The sequence below is a fragment of the Salvelinus namaycush genome, chromosome 18 (genome assembly GCF_016432855.1).
Source record: "Salvelinus namaycush isolate Seneca chromosome 18, SaNama_1.0, whole genome shotgun sequence".
Lineage (NCBI taxonomy): Eukaryota > Metazoa > Chordata > Actinopteri > Salmoniformes > Salmonidae > Salvelinus > Salvelinus namaycush.
In genome coordinates, this window is record NC_052324.1 from 10466911 (window position 1) to 10489447 (window position 22537).

Genomic DNA, 22537 nt, shown 5'->3' on the forward strand with positions numbered 1-22537 from the left:
TATACATTTAAAGTAACTCATTTTCTCATGATATATTGTTCCAAGTCTGTAAGATTGAGTGGCGAGTGAGTCCATAATGTTTTATCCCATGCATATATAATGGAGGAAGAAAAGCAGGGTGAATTGAAAGTCCTGAACATCCAAATGGCAAGCGATGCTGCAGAGCCCTTGGTAGTGGTAACACATCTCCCAACACTACTTCTATACATAAAAATCCATTTAAATGCTTTTTCAGCATCAGATTTACAATCAGTTCTATGGTAGAATTGAAATTGCTACGATTTCTGTCACAGGACAAAAAAGTACCGGATGGCATAAGACTTTTGTACAGACTAGTTCATCACCCTCCATGACGTCCCATCTTACATCCCACCACAAGGCTTGTCTTTGATTTCATCATTTTTGCTCTTGTTGTGATCGTTTGAGACCTCTGCAGGGCTGTAGTAGTTCACTTCCCATGTTCAATTTAACGCCATTATCTCCGTACCAGACATTCATGGTTCGAAAAAGTAATTGATATAAATGAGGAAATCCGTGCTCAAGGTTTATCCACGATTTACAAATATTTTTTTACACACTGTATCTAAAGCAGATCAAAATGTGAGAAACATTTCTACACGTTCTGTTGTTTGGTCTTCGGGATTACTGAATCCGAGTACATATTGGGTGTAGATTAAGACTATTTACATCACAAAAATCTCTCTGGAGCAGGGAAAGAAAACAAGGATTGATTTGAAGCTATAGATGTAGGGAGGGCAAGGAAAGGGTGTTTTGTGTTTCATGTAATCAAAAAGTTGTTTCTGGGCTGGCTGTTGATAAGTCATGTCCACTGGGTGTACTTTCTGATTGCCGGAATGAATAGACTTCTCCCTGAGCAGAAAGTCCACCTACAACTGGTCCAAAGCTGAGAAAGTAGCTAGTTCTGTACGTTTAGGCCAGTCACCTGCTTTGCACAGTATGTAGGCATAGCTTGAACTGCAACAGTAATTAGTTTGTAAATTATATACAATATATAGGATATGGAATCTGAGCTAAAGTATTTTAAATTGCTGTCGAGTACCCAGCCGAGTGTGAAAATTGTATGGTCGATGAATCTCATTCAGGCCTAGCTCTCTCTGGTAAAGCATGTGGTGTTGCTCACTGTCGGCTATATGTGGTCTCGGGTCTGAAATGTCCATTCCCTCCCTAACTCACTGCAATTGTCATGTATGAGATGGAGAACGTTTCTACGTTTTCCCTTTTGCCATGACGTTGTGTTCAAATTTTGCATTTGATTTACTGTCCAATCTCTTCCAATTTTTGTTGTTGCTTATTTTCCATTGCACTCATCAAATCTCATTCCTTTTTTTCTTTCTGGAAAGCCCACTCTCCATCAGAGCGATTCGTAATACTGAGGTAACCGTAGAATATTAGAGAACGCTTAGGACTAGTGTGACTCTACTTTAACGCTTTGTCTGCTGTAACAGTATTTTAGTCCATCAATCCTCTTCTTTCCTGCTGCTTCTATTGTGTGCTTAACTATCTGCGTAAACCTACGTCTTCTTCCGCTAACTAACATCTCCCACTGCACTTTATCTCTGCTTCTTTCTCTCTCTCTTTCTCTCTCTCTCTCTGTCTCTACTTTCTTCCCCCACAACCCCCCCCCCCCCCCCCCTCTTCCAGGCCTCCCACTCTGCGTCTCCCTCTTCCTCGTCCTCATCCTCTCTCTCCTGCCACCTCCAGCAGTCGCAGGCTGCGGTGGTGGAGGAGGTGGGGTCTGCGCTCAGCATGTCCGTCTCTAACTCCTTCCTGAGCCACCAGGCCTCCCTGACCATTCCCATGGTGAGTGACACTCAATGGGCCTGTCTGCCTGTCTGTCTCCCTATATCTGCTTCTCTGCTCACTCTATACAACAGACTTGACTTCAAATAGTATTTTTCTTTCTATAACTTTCTATGTTTGAACTTTATTTAGCCAGGCAAGTCAGGGCTAAAGTGCGGTGCTAAATAAAAAGAAAGGGGGAGTTTCATTGAACTTGTCTAGTGTAGAGATGGGACTATCTCTCTACATGATCTGGCTCTATGCTGCCTGGAGAGCCAGATGGGCGTTTTATGCAGGTTGTGGTGTACTCCACTCGTCCCACTGCGCCAGGCAACCTGGATCAAGTGCAGAAAAACCAATACTAGTTGAACCCTGGTCTGCTCCGCTCCTGCTTTTAGAACTAATAATCCAGCGAGTTAATTTATTAGCCGTTGTACACAACGTGTTCGGCTGCTAATAAGGGAGTATCTGAGGCAAAAGAATACGCACACACTGACAAACCAACTTTCATTCTTCACTCTCTGCCAGACCTCTCAATGTTTACACACTCCTAATGACAATCGTTGTCAGAGAGAAAGGATGCACTTAACATGTGTTTTTTCATCCATCGTTTGTGAAATGTGGCACATGCAATGCATACAGATCAAAGATGATTCAGACCAGTATGAGTATTACAGTTATCTGAATCAACCGATATCATTCCTTTTAAAACTGGCTCCTGAACCCCATCCGTGATTAGTAAAGTATACAAGCCTATCAAAATGCATGTTCACTATTCTTTTCTGCCCAATGATGTCATTTTGGAGCAATGATGAGGATGAATGTTCTTGCTGAAGAACGGTTTATCCTTGTTGCAATTAAACCCATATGCATGGGATATTCAACAGATATTACAACAGACTTACAACAAGCACATTTTGTGAAAATGTCATTTTGAAGAGACTGAGTTGGAATAGGAATTCTAGCCACTGACTAACCAGTCATATACACAATATAGCCTACAGTCATATTGTTTTCTGATGGCCTTCTTTCTTCAATTATTTATTTTTTTCTTCACATTTTTACTCTTTAACCTTTTACATCTCTCGAGTAGGTTTGACCTTAATCTCTCTTTCTCTTTCCCTCTTTTCTCGCCCTCGCTCACTCAGCATAAGACAATTCTCCGGTCCTATTCTCAGGACTTTGCGCCTCTCTGCCAGTCTTCCATTCCATACCTCCTCTCATCTGTCTCTTCCCACTCTCCCATTGTCCACCAATCGCAGAGCATGGACCTAGCTGCCCCGGGCACTGGCAGCCCTGACCCTGTGCTGGTGGCCAACGGCTCACTGGACAGCTCTGGTGGCTCTCTTGCAGTCTGCCTTCCCACTGACTCTTCTTTCTCTGACACTCGTCAAACCTCTTTGGTGAGCCCTAGCTGTATGTTGTGACAAGTGTTTGACAATGGGATTGTCTGTGAAGCGTTCGATTTGGGGGGGGGGGGGGGGGGGGGGGGGGGGGGGGGTGCGGATCTGGAGTAGGTTCTAAACATTGTTTCAATGTCAGGAACGTGGTGTTCTTATCCTTGAAAATAGGCCAAGCCTTAAGTAAAAAAAAAAAACAGGCTGTAGCCTATGTATGCTGTGGTGATTGGAACAATTGGTTCTTAGTGGTTTCACTTGAGATGATATAGCTACTTGTTTGTTTTGTCCGGCTTACTGCGAGCAGCTTTCGCATTCGCAGTATACTTTCTTTTTTTCTTTTTTTTCACATTTGCTTTTTCCTGGCATTTCTGTCATTCTCTTTGCTGTCCTCCTTTTTCCTCCGTAGAGTGAAAGCGCTAATGAGGAAGTCGGGGAGGGAGAGTACGTCAATCTGTACTCATCCAGCCAAGCCAAAGGAGACAGGCCGCTCTCCCGCCGAGTAAGTAGCGTAGCCTTAGCAGAGAGAGGCGGCATGAGAAAAAGAAGAGAGCGGAGAGAGAGGGGTGCTTTCACAAACACAGTGCACCATGACTGACAACGGACCTCACAATCTAACCCCATTTTGAACTCGACCTGACTTCTCAGGGTTCACCGTCTCTTCGACCGCTTGGCATGCCCTGCTTCGCTGACTGTCTGTACATTACCATGGGTTGTCCTCCTTTTCCAAACCCCCCTGCCACTGGACTGTCCCCATGTCCTACTATAACCTCAAAGGACACCAAAGTCACCTCCTGTCATTGTCTGAATGAGGGTTTGTCTCCAAGTCACAGTGAGACATTTTATCACGTTCACATACTTGACATTTGGCCGTTAAAGCCACCGGTGGTTGTCTCCGACCGTTGGGTCAGGTCCAGATCGTAGTAACTAATTTCAACTGGAAGCATTAATGGCTTTTGTGTTTCGTCCCTGTACTTCACTTCTTCCATCAGGCCTTTTATCAGGGATGATATAATCCAATAAAATGACTAATCGCCCAGTTTAAGTCATTCTCACTCAGTTCTCCCCACATAAAAAGAAATACTGGCCCCTTAGTGCATATCCTTTTGGGGTGGAGATGGGTGTACGTACAGTGCCTTCAGAAATGATTCACACCCCTCGACTTTTTCCACATTTTGTTGTGTTACAGCCTGAATTCAAAATGGATTAAATTCAGATTTTGTCACTGGCCTAAACACAATTCCCCATAATGTCAGAGTGGAATCATGTTTTTTCCAAATGTTTACAAAGTCATTAAAAAAAGAAAAGCTGAAATGTCTTGAGTTAGTAAGTATTCAACCCCTTATTGTTATGGCAAGACTAAATAAATTCCGGAGTAAAAATGTTCTCATAATACACAACATGACCAAAAGTATGTGGACATCTGCTCATTGAACATCTCATTCCAAAAATCATGGCCATTAATACGGAGTTGGTCCCCCTACAACAGCCTCCACTCTTCTGGGAAGGCGTTCCACTAGATGTTGGAACATTGCTGTGGGGACTTGCTTCCATTCAGCCACAAGAGCATTCATGAGGTCGGGCCTGGCTTGCTTCCATTCAGCCACAAGAGCATTCATGTTTGGCGATTAGGCCTGGCTCGCAGTCTGCGTTCCAATTCATCCCACAGGTGTTCGATGGGGTTGAGGTCAGGACTTTGTGCAGGTCAGTCAAGTTCCACACCAATCTCGACAAACCATTTATGTATGGACCTCTGTGCACGGGGGAATTATCATGCTGAAACAGGAAAGGGCCTTCCCCAAACTGGTGCCACAAAGTTGGAAGCACAGAATTGTCTAGAATGTCACTGTATGCTGTAGCGTTAAGATTTCCCTTCACTAGAACTAAGGGGCCTGAGCCATGAAGAACAGCCCCAGACCATCAAACTTTTCCAACAAACTTTACAGTTGGCACTATGCATTCGGGCAGGTAGCATTCTCCTGGCATCCGCCAAACCCAGAGTCGTCCTTTGGACTGCCAGATGGTGAAGCATGATTCATCCCTCCAGAGAACGCATTTCCACTGCTACAGAGTCCATTGGCGACGAGCTTTACACCACTCCAGCCGACGCTTGACATTATGCATGGTGATTTTAGGCTTGTGTGCTGCTGCTCGGCCATGGAAACCCATTTCTTGAACCTCCCACACAGCAGTTATTGTGCTGACGTTGCTTCCAGAGGCAGTTTGGAACTCGGTAGTGAGTGTTGCAACCGAGGACAGATGATTTTTACCCCGCTACGGGCTTCAGCACTCAGCGGTCCCGTTCTGTGAGCTTGTGTGGCCTATCATTTTGCGGCTGAGCTGTTGTTGACGTTTCCACTTTACAATAACCGCACTTACAGTTGACCGGGACAGCTAGCTCTAGCAAGGCAGAATGAACATTGTTGTAAAGGGGGCATCCTATCAGTGAGCTTTTCAGTAAGGCCATTCTACTGCAACTGTTTGTCTATGGAGATTCCATGGCTGTGGGCTGGATAATAAACTCCTGTCAGCAACGAGTGTGGCTGAAATATCCGAATCCACTAATTTGAGGGGTGTCCACATACTTGTGTATATATAATGTAAGTTGCATGGACTCACTGTGCAATAATAGTGTTTAACATGATTTTGAATCTCTGTACCCCACATACACAATTATCTGTAATGCCCTTCAGTCGAGCAGTGAATTTCAAACACAGATTCAAGCACAAAGACCAGGGAGGTTTTCCAATTCCTCGCAAAGAAGAGCACCTATTGTTAGAGGGGTAAAAAAAACTAAACAAAACAAAAACATATATTGAATATTTGTTTGATCATGGTTAAGTTACACTTTGGATGGTGTATCAATAGACCGTCACTCCAAAGATACAGGAGGCCTTCCTAACTCAGTTGCCAGAGAGGAAGGAAACCATTCAGGGATTTCACCATGAGGCCAATTGTGACTTTAAAACAGTTAGAGTTTAATGTCTGTAATAGGAGAACTGAGGATGGATCAACAACATTGTAGTTACTCCACAATATTAACCTAATTGACAGAGTGAAAAGAAGGAAGCCTGTACAGAATAAAAAATATTTCAACAAGTTTACAACAAGACACTAAAGTAATACTGCAAAAATGTGGCAAAGTAATTCACTTTTTGTCCTGAATACAAAGTGTTATGTTTTGGGCAAATCCAATACAACACATTACTGAATACCACTCTCCATATTTTCAAGCATAGAGGTGGCTGCATCATGTTATGGGTGTGCTTGTAATTGTTAAGGACTGGGGAGTTTTTCAGGATAAAAAGAAACGGAATGGAGCTATTCCAACGTATTGACTCGGGGTTGAATACTTATCCAACAAAGATATATTAGTGTTTTTATTTTTCATAAATTCTAACATTTGTAAAAAATGTTTCTTCCACTTTGACATTACAGAGTATTTTGTGTAGATCATTGACAAACAAATGCAATTTAAATCCATTTTAATCCCACTTTGTAACACAACAAAATTTGGAAAAAGTCTAAGGCTGTGAATGGTTTCTGAAGGCACTATATAGAGCCCCACAGTGGAGGTGTCATAATACCCATAAAACCTAGCAGTCAAACTAGGAAATGGTTCCAATTCTTTTTCCACCATTAATTTTTCTCTCAGGGAATTTAAGAAACACTTAAGGGCTGTGTTTCATGTAGGCTTACCCTGGCGTGACGTTCTGATAACCATGTCAATCTCTCTTAGCGTTTCATTTTGGGGGGGTAAATACAGGTGAATATATTGATAAAAGTCACCTTGTCCTAGAGAGATTTACACAGTTATCAAAACGTCATGCCAGGGTAAGCCTACAGTACACAAAAAAATATATTTGAAGTGTTTCTAAAATCCCCTGTCAGAAAAATAAAAGGTGAACCATTTCGAACCATTTCTCTTAGCTGTATATTTACTGTTACACTTGCACTAGAGAAGTAAGGCTGGAGTTATGCATGTATGCCAACAGCATTTGATAATGAAAGTGTGTGTGAACTACCATTGCCTGTTTTACTCAAACCTGACTGAACAACTCACTGAATACTAAGTTGCTTAAACAGCGTAACATACGATCACATCTACCTTAACTAAGAAAGCATTTTCACCTTTTAACATGACCTCGGGGTCATGTTCATTAGGCACCAAACAGAAGAACATGTACTGAAACAGGGATAAAAATGTCCAATGAGAATCTCACATTTTAGTATTCCACTTCAAAACATTTCCAATTGTTTTCCATTGCGTGCCCTAATGAACATGAACTCAGGCTGCTGGATTCGGTGCGAGACCTGTCCCTGTCCTAACTACGTTGTGTGTCATTGTCAGGACTCATCCGCCATAGATGACTCACTGGAGGACACTGCCTCAGAGAACCCACTGTGCACGGACACGTGCAATGACAGGTAAGTGCCCATGCCATGGCGGACTGTCCCTTCTGTTAGTTCATCATTCTCCATTGTTCCTACTCTCGATTGACAATAGGAAGGGTTCCGACAAGTGAACCTATAATGATTTTGATATTGCATCTTAAATCACCCCCCTCCCCCTTTTTGTTATAATCTTTTTTCTCTCTCTCAGCCGAAGGCAAAAGTCCTCAGAAGAAGGGCCGAGTAGCGAGGAGACAGATGAACTTTCCCTCATCGATCACATGGAGATCATGTCCCGGATAACACTAAAGCAGAAGGTAAATGTGCTTCTTAGTTTCTACTATTGCGGGTCAGTCCATTTTACCTCGAGGCTCTTGCAGCTCAATCCGTTTATAATCACAGGAAAGGCCTCTTTCTATGAGATACTTCATAGGAATCTACAAGAAGGATACTCATAATACTAAATAAGCCTCCACCCCAAAGCTGCTTACAGAGAGCCTGTCCTTTGCTACCCCATGCCTCTGTAACTCAATGTTACAATCTCACAGTAGATGATAAGTATGTTATTATCGGCGAAAAGCTAGAGTTGGCATGGCAAGGTCAGACCGGCTTTAGTAGTGCATATCTCCTTATAGATAACCCTCTCACGGCTAACAAGTCTGGCTTTTCAAAACATATTTTTCTATATTGTCGGTACGGTTTAATCAGGATAGTCACTCGTAGGGCTACACTGGGACTCATCACGAAGTCAACGCTTAGGCTAATCCTCTCTCCCCGTACAACTTTTTCATCTGTCCGTGTGATACCAGAGCGACGACGGTCCAGATGTCCGAGCCGGATCGGGGGATATTTTATTAGTCCACGCCACAGAAACAGACCGCAAAGGTATGTATGACCTCCGTAGCGTAAACGCACAAACGCACACACACACACACACAGACACACACATCCCCCAGAGGAGACTAGTACATGTGGTCTGTGTCCACTCAGTAGGGCGGGTCTCTCCCCACCCTCCTACTTCTATACCTCATAATTACTGGAATCAACTGCACTGTATGTCATGCTTTTGTATGCCAATGTTTTGCATATAAAACCAAGTAGGTTTTTTGATGTTTTGATGTTTATTTTGTGGTGACCTACCGAAGTTGAATGTGTTACTGTCAATAATACGTCTTTTTTCCGTAATAGACCCAGACTTTCCTTCCCTCAGATGGGAGCTCTTGACAAACGAGAGGATATTTAGTGATCTCCTGTGGGGTCTTCTTTTCCAGATCTTGTCTTGTACTGTGAGGCTTTCCTGACGACGTACAGAACATTTATAACCCCCGAGGACCTCATCAAAAAGCTGCACTACAGATATCCTTTCCATGCTTCACATCTCACATGTCGTCCAAGGGCCACCCACCAAAAAAAGGCTTCAGAAAAACTATTCTGTGACCCAGGAAACGAAACTGCCTAGTTTCAACATCTTTACGTAGATCATTTTATGAATATGAACACTGTGTGGGTTAAAACGTGTAAAAGTTGCACATTAATTACATATTATAAATAAAATGTACAGTTTTGAAATCATAGTGCATTTTGGGTCATTTCCCCTAGTTGAGGTTGTTAGACCTTGGTTACAATTGTTACACATGTTCCGTTGTACATGCTTGCAGAAAGCAGCTTATGTACTGGACTGGAGAAATTCCGAAATAATACGAGATAAGAAGCTGTTCAAATGTTTCGAGGGCTATGTTACCGAGCAAACGTTGTGCGGTCTTTAGTTTAGCGAGCAGTCAAACGCAACGATGGCCCTTGTTATGCTAAATACAGCTGCTAAAGCATCTTATATTAACTAAGAACCACTGTACATGCTTAAAACATATTTCCTCATTTCGGGGGTTCACCTGGATCAGCGATGGACCGGTAACGTGTTGCTTGACCTTATGCAAGGATGAACACATAAATGAATGTGCAACTTTGACAAGTTTTGAACCACAGCGTTCATATTCATAACATTATCTACGTAGAGAAGAAACAGATTTTTGGTAGCTTGCCCTTGATTAATGTGGACAGAGAGCTTCCTTCAACAACGCCTGCTTGGTTGAGACGATAGGGAATGGGAAGCAAAATCCTTACGATAGACGTAAACACTGAATACTATAAGATTGGAGACTGTTTCGCTTAACCCCTCCACACATACACCAGATTTAGTCACAGCCCAGACACCTTCAAGAAGAGAGTCAGCAAAAACACCTTCTTCGTTCTGGTCCGTGTGGTGGACGAGCTGTGGTGAGTTCCCTAGGCTGTCATTTGACTAGAAAACTGTCTTATCAAAAACCTACACTCTGCAAAGACCATTTTTCATGTCCTGATTCTTATTCGCATTTCCTTTTGCGAAAGGGGGGAGGGCTTAACTGGTTATGATTCATTTTCAATTAAACGCCTCGTGTCTTTTTCCTGTCTTTTTTTCTCCACCACCATTCTCATATCCCTCCGTTCCATCGGCTTTGGAACTGTGTGTGTGTGTGTGTGTGTGTGTGTGTGTGTGTGTGTGTGTGTGTGTGTGTGTGTGTGTGTGTGTGTGCGTGTGTCAGTCTGGTGGAGATGACGGAGGACATCCTGAAGCAGCTGATGGACCTGGTGTTCAGGCTGGTGTGTAACGGTGAGCTGAGCCTGGCCCGTGTGCTCCGCAAGAACATCCTGGACAAGGTGGAGCAGAGGAAGTTGCTGCGCTACACCAACTCCCTTAAACCACTGGCCGCGCGAGGTGTCGCTGCCAGGTAGGCCCGCCCACCCACAATTAGTGAAGGAGAATACTGCGACAGCTCAAACCTTGCATTTTGTATTGTTTCAAAGAAAGCTACCATTTTAGAAATGTTCAGCTCTGCAACAGTAACAGAATTCTTTGTTGTTTTCTGAACATCAATGTATCACAGTGTCTAGTTCTAACTCTGGCCATATTTACTTTTTCCGTTGTCTTTAGACCGGGGACCCTGCATGATTTCCGCAGTCACGAGATTGCAGACCAGCTAACTCTCCTGGACGCGGAGCTCTTCTACAAAATTGAGGTAACGCATCCAAGCATGTCCTTCTCCTCCTGCATATGCTGCCCCTCTCTAAAAAGTCCTTATTCGTGTGACTCTGTCTCCCTCTACACAGATCCCTGAGGTGTTGCTTTGGGCTAAGGAGCAGAACGAGGAAAAGAGTCCCAACCTCACACAATTCACAGAGCACTTTAACAACATGTCATACTGGTAAGCCTGAGCCCCAAATCTTAACTTAGTCACCACAGTGCTTCTCTTCGTCCCTGCAGCACTTCACTGCCCTCTCCGATAGGAAAGCAGCCAGGTCTGGAGAACGTGATGACAAACTGATGCATCTCTCCTCCTTCGTGTCTCCCTCAGGGTACGCTCCATAATCATTCTGCAGGAGAAAGCCCAGGACCGAGAAAAGCTCCTCCTTAAATTCATCAAAATAATGAAGGTATACCTGTTTGAAATGTGGATACTTAAGAATGTGCAAAACAGTGGTATTGGGAGGGTTTGTTAAAAAAGCAACAAATTCTCAAGTGCATTTTAAGATGGTTTCCCTTCACTGTCTTGCAGCACTTACGGAAGCTAAATAATTTCAACTCGTATTTGGCAATATTATCTGCCTTGGATTCGGCTCCCATCCGAAGACTGGAATGGCAGAAAACAACCTCAGAGGTGAGTTGGACTGTGTTGTCTAATAGATGTCCAAAGATTGCTCTGGAACACTTGGTTTATTGTTAATCTTTCCTTCGCAGCACTTTACTCTAAGATTAAATCTCTATGTGTCTATGTGTTGTGTTTGAGGTTAACATGGCTGTCACTGTTCTGTTCTGTTTACAGGGCCTAGAGGAATACTGCACGTTGATAGACAGTTCCTCGTCGTTCCGGGCCTACCGAGCGGCACTGGCAGACGTGGAGCCCCCATGTATACCATATCTGTAAGTCAAACTGCTGGGTTGGAAAGTGTATATGCACTTTGTCACAAGTGATACAAATGTATTTGCACGTCTCCAATATGTATTGCTTACTGTATATTTCTCGTCTTTATTGTACTGACTGTTTCTTGTTTTGTTTATTTCCCACACGATGCATAGGGGACTTATCCTCCAGGACTTAACCTTTGTCCATCTGGGCAACCCTGACCTCATCAACGGGAAGGTCAACTTCTCAAAGCGCTGGCAGCAGTTCAATATCCTGGACAGCATGAGGCGCTTCCAGCAAGTGTACGTATATAGTGGCCAACAGATCTGGGAGAACTCTATTTTGAACTATTCCTTGTGGAAAGTAACTATTTTTCCAGGGGAACAAATATTTACTTTGGAGGTGACTACAACTATTTGAATAAAGATCCCAAAAAAGTACTACATTTTCAAACTATTTGAATACAGATCTCAGGAAGTGACTACTTTTCAAAACTATTTGAATACAGATCTCAGGAAGTGACTACTTTTCAAAACTATTTGAATACAGATCTCAGGAAGTGACTACTTTTCTGAAACTGTTGGATTGGCTACTTTCAACTAATGACAGGGCTGTATCTGGAACTGCATGCTAAAGAAAGAAATATAATTAATAGAGGACACAATCTCCTATACTATTCCAGTTTATCTGACAGTCATATTTAATCTACACAATACATTTTCTGAATGTCCATTGCCCAACGTGTACATAATCAAGTCAAACCAATTATATTTTATACAGATAAGTATAAATAAGTTGTGACGCTCAACTACTGCATGACTCTTTGAACATGCCACTGAAAAGGATGAAAGCAGCAATTCATTTTATAATTAAAAGCCATTTGCAAACAGCAAGTTGGATGCTTAGCAAAAACAAGTTTGAACCTTTTTGTCCATCTGAGGGTAAGTGTTCTTGTTTCAAACACACACACACACCACACCATCTTTAAAGGGATGTTCCATCTACCTTGACTGTAGTTGATTCAATAAGGCAGTTTGGGGATATTTTGTTTTCTTTCGACACTTAATAACCATATTTTGTTACAGTTCGCGTTCTCAGTAACACTTAACATTTAAACTGTTCTTGTGCCTGTGTAATAAAACTGTCATTACTTTTGGAGCAACATTTTATTAGCATGTTACATGATACTTTGGTAATTGCATTTTAATTGCATAGCAATGAGCTGAGTTTTTGTTTCTTCTGTACACAGGAAAAGTAACTGTTCCTTTATTCCACTTATTCCACTCCGTTATTATGCAATTATAAAGCAATTTCCAAAGTCCTATGTGATAACAATGTTGCTATTGTAATAATCACAAAGTTACTACACATGTATTATAACTTGATAACAAGTGCTACTTATGTATCACTCACTATGAAAATATATTTGTTAGTAATTTTGAAGCTGCAAAGGTGATCTACTCTATTGTTGAGATTATTTTAATTCTAGGCTATAGGCTATATTAAGATTCATATCTAAGAGCCCTCAAACAATGTGCTTATAATCATATATTTAGACTAATTCAACTAACTTGTAGTTTTTTGTTGTTCATCAAATATTTGGCAGCCATCGAATAAATATATATATATATATTCAAATATTTATTTGAAAATCCAAGAAAGTAGTTGCCTTTTAGTTGAAACTCTATATAAACTATATTTGACTACCTTAAGTATTTGAAAAGTTGGTATTTTCAAATAAACTACAAAATATAACTATTTTCTGCCCAGGTCTGGTGGCCAATCTGTCCGTTGCTGTCATACAGCTTTATGTTCAATGCACTTTTCTTTCTCCCCCGAAAAATGTTTTGGAATTTTATGATATTTTCCTTGGACTTTTCCCACCTTTGCAATGTTTAGATGGTGTTTTCCCTCTCTCCCAGGCATTATGATCTGAAACACAACGACGACATCGTCTCCTTTTTCAATGACTTCAGCGACCACCTGGCAGAGGAGGCTCTGTGGGAGCTGTCTCTAAAGATCAAACCTCGGAACATTACGCGGCGCAAAACGGAGCGCGAAGAGAAGACATAGGAACGTGTCCCGCTGTATTGGATCTTTGGTCATTTTACAAAATCACGGAATTACAAGAGACTACAAACAAGTAGAACTGTGAAGGCAGCTAAAAGACTGTGGATGATTTTTTTATTTTTTTTTGGACATCTCAGACTTGGGATTCTCTGTTTGGGATTGCGCTCAGTCTGTGTGTGAGTAAAGCCAGTGAGAGAGACACTGCATTGTGTGTTCACCTTTGTCACCAACCTCATCCACCCGATGCCATATTATGGGTATGGTCCAAGCATTACAGGATACGCTAGGGGTTGTCCTCTCACAACCGAAGACATTGCCCTGACTAAAACCTTATCATACTGATGTGGGCCATGGGAAACACTGCCCAATGTCACTCAGTTTAGACTTTTTTTATACGGGACTCCAGACCCTTTTTTTGCTGCCACAAACTGTGACGCTGTATCGCCTGACATGGCAGAGAACTGCTATGGGTGGTGCAGAACTTTGAGCAAAGACACTCGTCACCTGGGTCTGCTTCTAGACTGGTGGAAAAATATATATTACTGGTGCACATAAGACATCATTTTGTCATTAAAAATCATGTTTTTTTCAAGGAAGTGTTGTATGTATGATACTGTCTGACTGATGCAATGCAGTTTTTGTTTTGTTCTTTAAAAGGATGTGAAAATTATACTTCCGAAATGCGGAGAAGTGATACATGAAGTTCATATACAGTGGGGCCCGGAATTATTGGATCCCTTGATAAAGATGAGCAAAGAAGACTGTATAAAATGAACAATACAAATGCTGAACTATATTGTATATAAATATATTGTGTATAAATTGTTCTGGTGCTTGGTAAAGTTCATGATGCCATTGACCTTAACAAGGGCTCCAGGACCAGTGGAAGCAAAATAGCCCCATAACATCAAAGATCTACCACCATATTTTACAGTAGGAATGAGGTATTTTCTGCCTATGCATTTTTCTTTCGAAAGCCAAACCCACCATTGATGTGCATGGCCAATGAGCTCTGTTTTCATGTCATCTGACCATAGCAGCGCCTGGAGTTTGCTAAACGGCATTGGCACTTGGATTGGAGCCAGTGCTATGGTCATATGACATGAAAATAGAGCTCCTTGGGTTTGGCTTTCAAAAGAGCAATGCATATGCAGAAAAAAACTCATTCCTACTGTAAGATATGGTGGTGGTTTTTTAAATGATATGGGGCTATTTTGCCCCCTCTAGTCCTGACGCCCTTGGTAAAGTTAAATACGCCGTTGACCTTAACAAGTACCAGTACATTTTAGCCAAAAACCTGGTTGCCTCTGCCAGAAGGCTGAAACTTTTCCACAAGCGAATCTTCCAGCAAAACAATAATCCCAAGCACATGTTAAAAATAATCCCAAAATAAATGGTTAATTGACCACAAAATCAACATTTTGACCTCATTGAAAACCTGTGGTTTGAAGCATTCTGTATGGAGGAATAATCTAAGCCCCCCGAATGTGTTCTCCAATCTCATAAAACATTTTAGAAAAATGCTTTGTCGTTATCCTGGCTAGGGGAGGGTTGCTGGAGAATTGAAAACGGGATCCAATACATTTTACCCTTTTTTTATTTATTTTATTTATTTTAAACAATCTCTTTCTCTGAAAAATTGTATTAGTATAAAATAATATTTATTTTTGCATTTTTACAGTCTTTTTTTTCATATCTTTATCAAGGGATCCAATAATTCCAGACCCCACTGTACTTGCACTTAAAAATCAAATGAACAAAAAAGTGATGTGATGTATGTGTCATGGGAGCTGTACATAGCAGTGAACATTAGAAACATTACAGCAATCAGAAGTGGACCTGGTCGCCATCCCTCTACTGTTTAATCTGGATGGTGAATGAAGGCCTTTTATACAGAACAAAAATATAAACGCAACATGTAAAGTGTTGGTTTCATGAGCTGAAATAAAAGATCCCAGAAATTTTCCATATGCACAAAAAGCTTATTTCTCTCAAATGTTGTGCACACATTTGTTTACATCCCTTTTAGTGAGCATTTCTCCTTTGCCAATATGATCCATCTACCTGATATGTGTGGTAAATCAAGAAGCTGATTAAACAGCATGATCATTACACAGGTGTACCTTGTGCTAGGGACAATAAAAGGCCACTCTAAAATGTACAGTTTTGTTACCACAGATGGTTCAAGATTGAGGGAGCGTGAAATTGGCATGCTGACTGCAGGAATGTCCACCAGAGCTGTTGCCATATAATTTAATATTAATTTATCTACCACAAGCCGCCTCCAATGTTGTTTTAGAGAATTTGGCAGTACTTCCAACCGGACTCACAACCGCAGACCATGTGTAACCACGTTAGCCCAGGACCTCCACATCCAGCTTCTTCACCTGCGGGATCATCTGAGACCAACCAGTGGACAGCTGATGAAACTGTGGGTTTGCACAACCATAAACCGTCTCAGGGAAGCTCATCTGTGTGCTTGTCATCCTCACCAGAGTCTTGTCCTGACTGCAGATTGGCGTCATAACCAATTTCAGTAGACAAATGCTCACCTTCAATGGCCACTAGCATGCTGGAGAAGTGTGCTCTTCATGGATGCATCCCGGTTTCAACTGTACCGGGCAGATGGCGGCGTGTGGGCGAGCGGTTTGCTGATGTCAACATTGTGAACAGAGTGCCCCATGTTGGTGGTGGGGTTATGGTATGGGCAGGTATAAGCTACGGATAATGAACACAATTGCATTTTATCAATGGCAATTTCAATGCATAGAGATACCGTGACAAGACCCTGAGGCCCATTGTCGTGCCTTTCATCCGCCGCCATCACCTCATGTTTCAACATCATGCACGGCCACATGTCGCAAGGATCTGTACACAATTCCTGGAAGCTGAAAATGTCCCAGTTCTTCCATGGCCTGTATACTCAATAGATATGTCACCCATTGAGCACGTTTGAGATGCTCTGGATCAGTGTATGACAGCGTTTTCCAGTTCCCGACAATATCCAGTAACTTGGCACAACAATTGAGTGGGACAACATTCCACAAGCAACAGCCTGATCAACTCTATGCAAAGGAGATGTGCCTCGCTGCACACCAAGTATTGACTGGTTTTCTGATCCAACGCCCCTACCTATTTTGTTAAGGTATCTGAGACCAACAGATGCATATCTGTATTCCCAGTCGTGAAATCCGTAGATTAAGGCCTATTGTCTGCTTTCCTTATTTGAACTGTAACTCCGTAAAATCTTTGAAATTGTTTCATGTTGCGTTTTATATTTTTCTTCAGTGTATATCGCAAATACAAGATGGCACATTAGCACCATTATCCCTTGACGTAATCAACCCTACCAGACCACACAGATCCCTGTGCAAATAAATAAAACCTGCAGTATTTCTTCATGAGCTGTTGGCATTATTCCTTCTCCCCGCCATAGTCATACCATGCAGTCTGCACTTGCGTGTTATCAAGTAAGCATAGAATGAATGGAGGGTCAATGGAGGTTTTCCTTATGAATAAAACATACAGTCCCAGTCAAGAGTCTTTCTTTATTTGACTATTTTCTACATTGTAGAATAATAGTGAAGACGTCAAAACTATGAAATAACACATATAGAATCATGTAGTAACCAAAAAAGTGTTAAACAAATCAAAATATATATATTTGAGATTATTCAAAGTAGCCACCCTTTGCCTTAATGACAGCTTTGCACACACTTGGCATTCTCTCAACCAGCTTCATCAGGAATGCTTTTCCAACAGTCTTGGCTGCTTTTCCTTCACTCTACGGTCCAACTCATCCCAAACCATCTCAATTGGGTTGAGGACAGGGGATTGTGGAGGCCAGGTCATATGATGCAGCACTCCATCACTCTCCTTCTTGGTCAAATAGCCCTGACACAGCCTAGAGGTGTGTTGGGTCAATGTCCTGTTGAAAAACAAAATGATAGTCCCACTAAGCGCAAACCAGATGGGATGGCGTATCCCTGCAGAATGCTGTGGTAGCCATGCTGGTTAAAAATGCCGTAAATTCTAAATAAATCACAGACGTGTCACCAGCAAAGCACCATCACACCTCCATTCTTCACGGTGGGAACCACGCATGCGGAGATCATCCATTCAACTACTCTGCATCTCACAAGACAGCGGTTGGAACCAAACATCTCAAATTTGGACTTCCACCGATATGTCCATTTGCTCGTGTTTCTTGGCCCAAGCAAGTCTTCTTCTTATTGGTGTCCTTTAGTAGTGGTGTCTTTGCAGAAATTCAACCATGACGGCCTGATTCACGTAGTCTCCTCTGAACAGATGGTGTTGAGATGTGTCTGTTACTTGAACTCTGTGAAGCATTTATTTGGGCTGCAATCTGAAGTGCAGTTAACTAATGAACTTATCCTCTACAGCAGAGTTAACTCTGGGTCTTCCTTTCCTGTGGCGGTCCTTATGAGAGAGCCAGTTTCATCATAGCGCTTGATGGTTTTTGCGACTGCACTTGAAGAAACTTTAAAGGTTCTTGAAATTGTCCCGATTGACTGACCTTCATGTCTTCTTAATTAACCAGCATGGCTACCACAGCATTCTGCAGGGATACGCCATCCCATCTGGGTTGCACTTAGTGAGACCATCATTTTGTTTTTCAACAGGACATTAACCCAACACACCTCCGGGCTGTGTCAGGGCTATTTGTCCAAGGAGAGTACTGATGGACTGTCGTTTCTCTTAGCTTTTTTGAGCTGTTCTTGCCATAATATGGACTTGGTATTTTACCAAATAGGGCTATTTTCTATATACCACCCTTACCTTGTCACAACACAACTGATTGGCTCAAACGCATTAAGAAGGAAAGGCATTCCACAAATTAACTTTTAACAAGGCACACCTGTTAATTGAAATGCATTCCAGGTGACTACCTCATGAAGCTGCTTGAGAGAATGCCAAGGGTGTGCAAAGCTGTCATCAAGGCAAAGGGTAGCTACTTTGAAGAATCTCAAATATAAATATATTTGTATTTGTTTAACACTTTTTTGGTTACTACATAATTCCATGTGTTATTTCATAGTTTTGATGTCTTAACTATTATTCTACAATGTAAAACAAATTAAGAAAAACCCTGGAATGAGTAGGTGTGTCCAAACTTTTGACTGGTACTGTATTTCTAATCAGGCATTAAATATGACAGTCAGAAGCTCAGTCGGGAACATCGGGGAAATAATCCGTTCTGCTACATTGGACCATTTTTCTCCTCACTTCATTGAAGTGAGCTTTTTGAGTGTTGAATTGATTGCGCTGGCAGTAGCGTTAGAGATTCGGGGTGTCAAATATTGTTGCTATTTTCACAACTGGGAATTATGGGTGCAGTAGCTGGCAGTGGCGTGAAAGGGCATAGTAATATATAGTCTGCCCCAAATTTGCTAAATATGTTGAACATGTTTGCAGTTCACATTTGTTCTAACTGCATTGCTTCAATACAGAAATACATTATTAAACATAGGCTATAGCATTCACACTGATATAGCGGCTAGGCCTGCTGTAAATTGCAGTCTGGACATGGACATGCCAAACATAGTCAATAATCAAGGCCTAAAAAATATATCATATAATTCTAATAAAAATGAAACAACTTGTTTTAAATAGGCTATGTTTAAATATAGTTACAGGCACCATCATTTCTAGCTGTGGGCGTATAATACAGAAAAGGCAACTTGGACTATGGAGGGTTTTACGCACATACAAACTTTTCACAGGGGCTGGATTAAGATCCAATATAAAGAGAAAGGGGGAATGTCCACTCACCATTTTACTGCTCGGAAATGTAATGTTTTATAAACGTCATGGAACCATCTTACAGGTAATATTTGCACTTCTCAAGAAATAGCCATGTACAGTACGTTCTCACCATAAACCCATGGATTGGAGAATCTTTCTAATAGGTTTGTTTTTATTTCATTTAACTTGATTAAAAAGCAATCTTTTTTTTAAACCAACAATATTTCTAAATGGGATCAGGTCAGAAGCATGATGATGTAAATCATTTATCCCGTTCCATTGCACTGTGTGCATACGCAGGCCTGGAGCGTGTCTTTGGTAGTCGGACGTAGGGCGATCTTTAAAAATGGGGATGGGATAGCCTACTTGAACAAATCAAATTTGATTTGTCACATGCACCGAATACAACAGGTGCAGACCTTACCGTGAAATGCTTACTTTACAAGCCCTTAACCAACCATGCAGTTCAAGAAATAGAGTTGAGAAAATATTTACTAAATAAACTAAGGTGAAAAAAATATATACTGTGTATATACACTGCTCAAAAAAATAAAGGGAACACTTAAACAACACAATGTAACTACAAGTCAATCACACTTCTGTGAAATCAAACTGTCCACTTAGGAAGCAACACTGATTGACAATAAATTTCACATGCTGTTGTGCAAATGGAATAGACAACAGGTGGAAATTATAGGCAATTAGCAAGACACCCCCAATAAAGGAGTGGTTCTGCAGGTGGTGACCACAAACCACTTCTCAGTTCTTATGCTTCCTGGCTGATGTTTTGGTCACTTTTGAATGCTGGCGGTGCTTTCACTCTAGTGGTAGCATGAGACGGAGTCTACAACCCACACAAGTGGCTCAGGTAGTGCAGCTCATCCAGGATGGCACATCAATGTGAGCTGTGGCAAGAAGGTTTGCTGTGTCTGTCAGCGTAGTGTCCAGAGCATGGAGGCGCTACCAGGAGACAGGCCAGTACATCAGGAGACGTGGAGGAGGCCGTAGGAGGGCAACAACCCAGCAGCAGGACCGCTACCTCCGCCTTTGTGCAAGGAGGAGCACTGCCAGAGCCCTGCAAAATGACATCCAGCAGGCCACAAATGTGCATGTGTCTGCTCAAACGGTCATTAACAGACTCCATGAGGGTGGTATGAGGGCCCGACGTCCACAGGTGGGGGTTGTGCTTACAGCCCAACACCGTGCAGGACGTTTGGCATTTGCCAGAGAACACCAAGATTGGCAAATTTGCCACTGGCGCCCTGTGCTCTTCACAGATGAAAGCAGGTTTACACTGAGCACGTGACAGACGTGACAGAGTCTAGAGACGCCGTGGAGAACGTTCTGCTGCCTGCAACATCCTCCAGCATGACCGGTTTGGTGGTGGGTCAGTCATGGTGTGGGGTGGCATTTCTTTGGGGGGCCGCACAGCCCTCCATGTGCTCGCCAGAGGTAGCCTGACTGCCATTAGGTACCGAGATGAGATCCTCAGACCCCTTGTGAGACCATATGCTGGTGCGGTTGGCCCTGGGTTCCTCCTAATGCAAGACAATGCTAGACCTCATGTGGCTGGAGTGTGTCAGCAGTTCCTGCAAGAGGAAGGCATTGATGCTATGGACTGGCCCGCCCGTTCCCCAGACCTGATTCCAATTGAGCACATCTGGGACATCATGTCTTGCTCCATCCACCAACGCCACGTTGCAGGAGCATGCCCAGGTGTTGTAGGGAGGTCATACAGGCACGTGGAGGCCACACACACTACTGAGCCTCATTTTGACTTGTTTTAAGGACATTACATCAAAGTTGAATCAGCCTGTAGTGTGGTTTTCCACTTTAATTTTGAGTGTGACTCCAAATCCAGACCTCCATGGGTTGATAAATTTGATTTCCATTGATAATTTTTGTGTGATTTTGTTGTCAGCACATTCAACTATGTAAAGAAAAAAGTATTTAATACGAATATTTCATTCAATCAGATCTAGGATGTGTTATTTTAGTGTTCCCTTTATTTTTTTGAGCAGTGTATATCAAAAAGTAACATACTAAAATTGTATAACAATAACGAGGCTATATACAGGGGGTACCGAGTCAATATGCGGGGATACAGGTTAGTCGAGGTAATTTGTAAAGTGACTATGCATAGATAATAAACAGTGAGTAGCAGCAGTGTAAAAACAAAGGGAGGGGTCAATGTAAATTGTCCAGGTGGCCATTTTATTTAATTGTTCAGCAGTCTTATGGCTTGGGGGTAGAAGCTGTTAAGGAGCCTTTTGGTCCTAGACTTGGCGCTCTGGTACCGCTTGCCATGCGGTAGGGCCTTCCTCTGACACGCCTAGTATATACAGTGGGGAGAACAAGTATTTGATACACTGCCGATTTTGCAGGTTTTCCTACTTACAAAAAGCATGTAGAGGTCTGTAATTTTTATCATAGGTACACTTCAACTGTGAGAGACGGACGCTAAAACAAAAATCCAGAAAATCACATTGTATGATTTTTAAGTAATTAATTTGCATGACATAAGTATTTGATCACCTACCAACCAGTAAGAATTCTGGCTCTCACAGACCTGTTAGTTTTTTCTTTAAGAAGCCCTCCTGTTCTCCACTCATTACCTGTATTAACTGCACCTGTTTGAACTCGTTACCTGTATAATATAATATATCACCACCTTCCGGAGACACCTGAAACCCCACCTCTTTAAGGAATACCTAGGATAGGATAAAGTAATCCTTCTAACCCCCCCCCCCCCCCCCCCTTAAAAGATTTAGATGCACTATTGTAAAGTGGTTGTTCCACTGGATATCATAAGGTGAATGCACCAATTTGTAAGTCGCTCTGGATAAGAGCGTCTGCTAAATGACTTAAATGTAAATGTAAATGTATAAAAGATACCTGTCCACACACTCAATCAAACAGACTCCAACCTCTCCACAATGGCCAAGACAACTTTTTTTTAAAGTTAACTGTGACCAACAGATGCATATCCGTATTCCCAGTCATGTGAAATCCATAGATTAGGGCCTAATGAATTTGACTGATTTCCTTATACGAACTGTAACTCTGTAAAATCTTTGAAATTGTTGCATGTTGCGTTTATATTTTTATTCAGGGTAGATTAAATTGTACACTGTTATCAGCGTTTTGTGCCGACTGTATTTTGTATTTTCTACA

The 22537-nt window shown here is 42.0% G+C and overlaps 1 protein-coding gene across 1 annotated transcript in view; it reads left to right on the forward strand.

The window, feature by feature from the left end:
* Positions 1–15961, forward strand: part of LOC120063060 (rap guanine nucleotide exchange factor 1-like) — a 57237-nt gene extending 41276 nt beyond the window's left edge. Inside the window, exons 11-23 of the mRNA XM_039013187.1 lie at positions 7549–7625; positions 7801–7906; positions 8399–8474; positions 8861–8945; positions 9771–9863; positions 10169–10354; positions 10558–10642; positions 10734–10828; positions 10979–11057; positions 11180–11281; positions 11447–11544; positions 11701–11829; positions 13450–15961. Coding sequence (XP_038869115.1) covers positions 7549–7625; positions 7801–7906; positions 8399–8474; positions 8861–8945; positions 9771–9863; positions 10169–10354; positions 10558–10642; positions 10734–10828; positions 10979–11057; positions 11180–11281; positions 11447–11544; positions 11701–11829; positions 13450–13600 — 1362 coding nt within the window. The 3' untranslated portion in view covers positions 13601–15961. The remainder of the gene's footprint in view (positions 1–7548; positions 7626–7800; positions 7907–8398; positions 8475–8860; positions 8946–9770; positions 9864–10168; positions 10355–10557; positions 10643–10733; positions 10829–10978; positions 11058–11179; positions 11282–11446; positions 11545–11700; positions 11830–13449) is intronic.
* The last annotated feature ends 6576 nt before the right edge of the window (positions 15962–22537 follow it).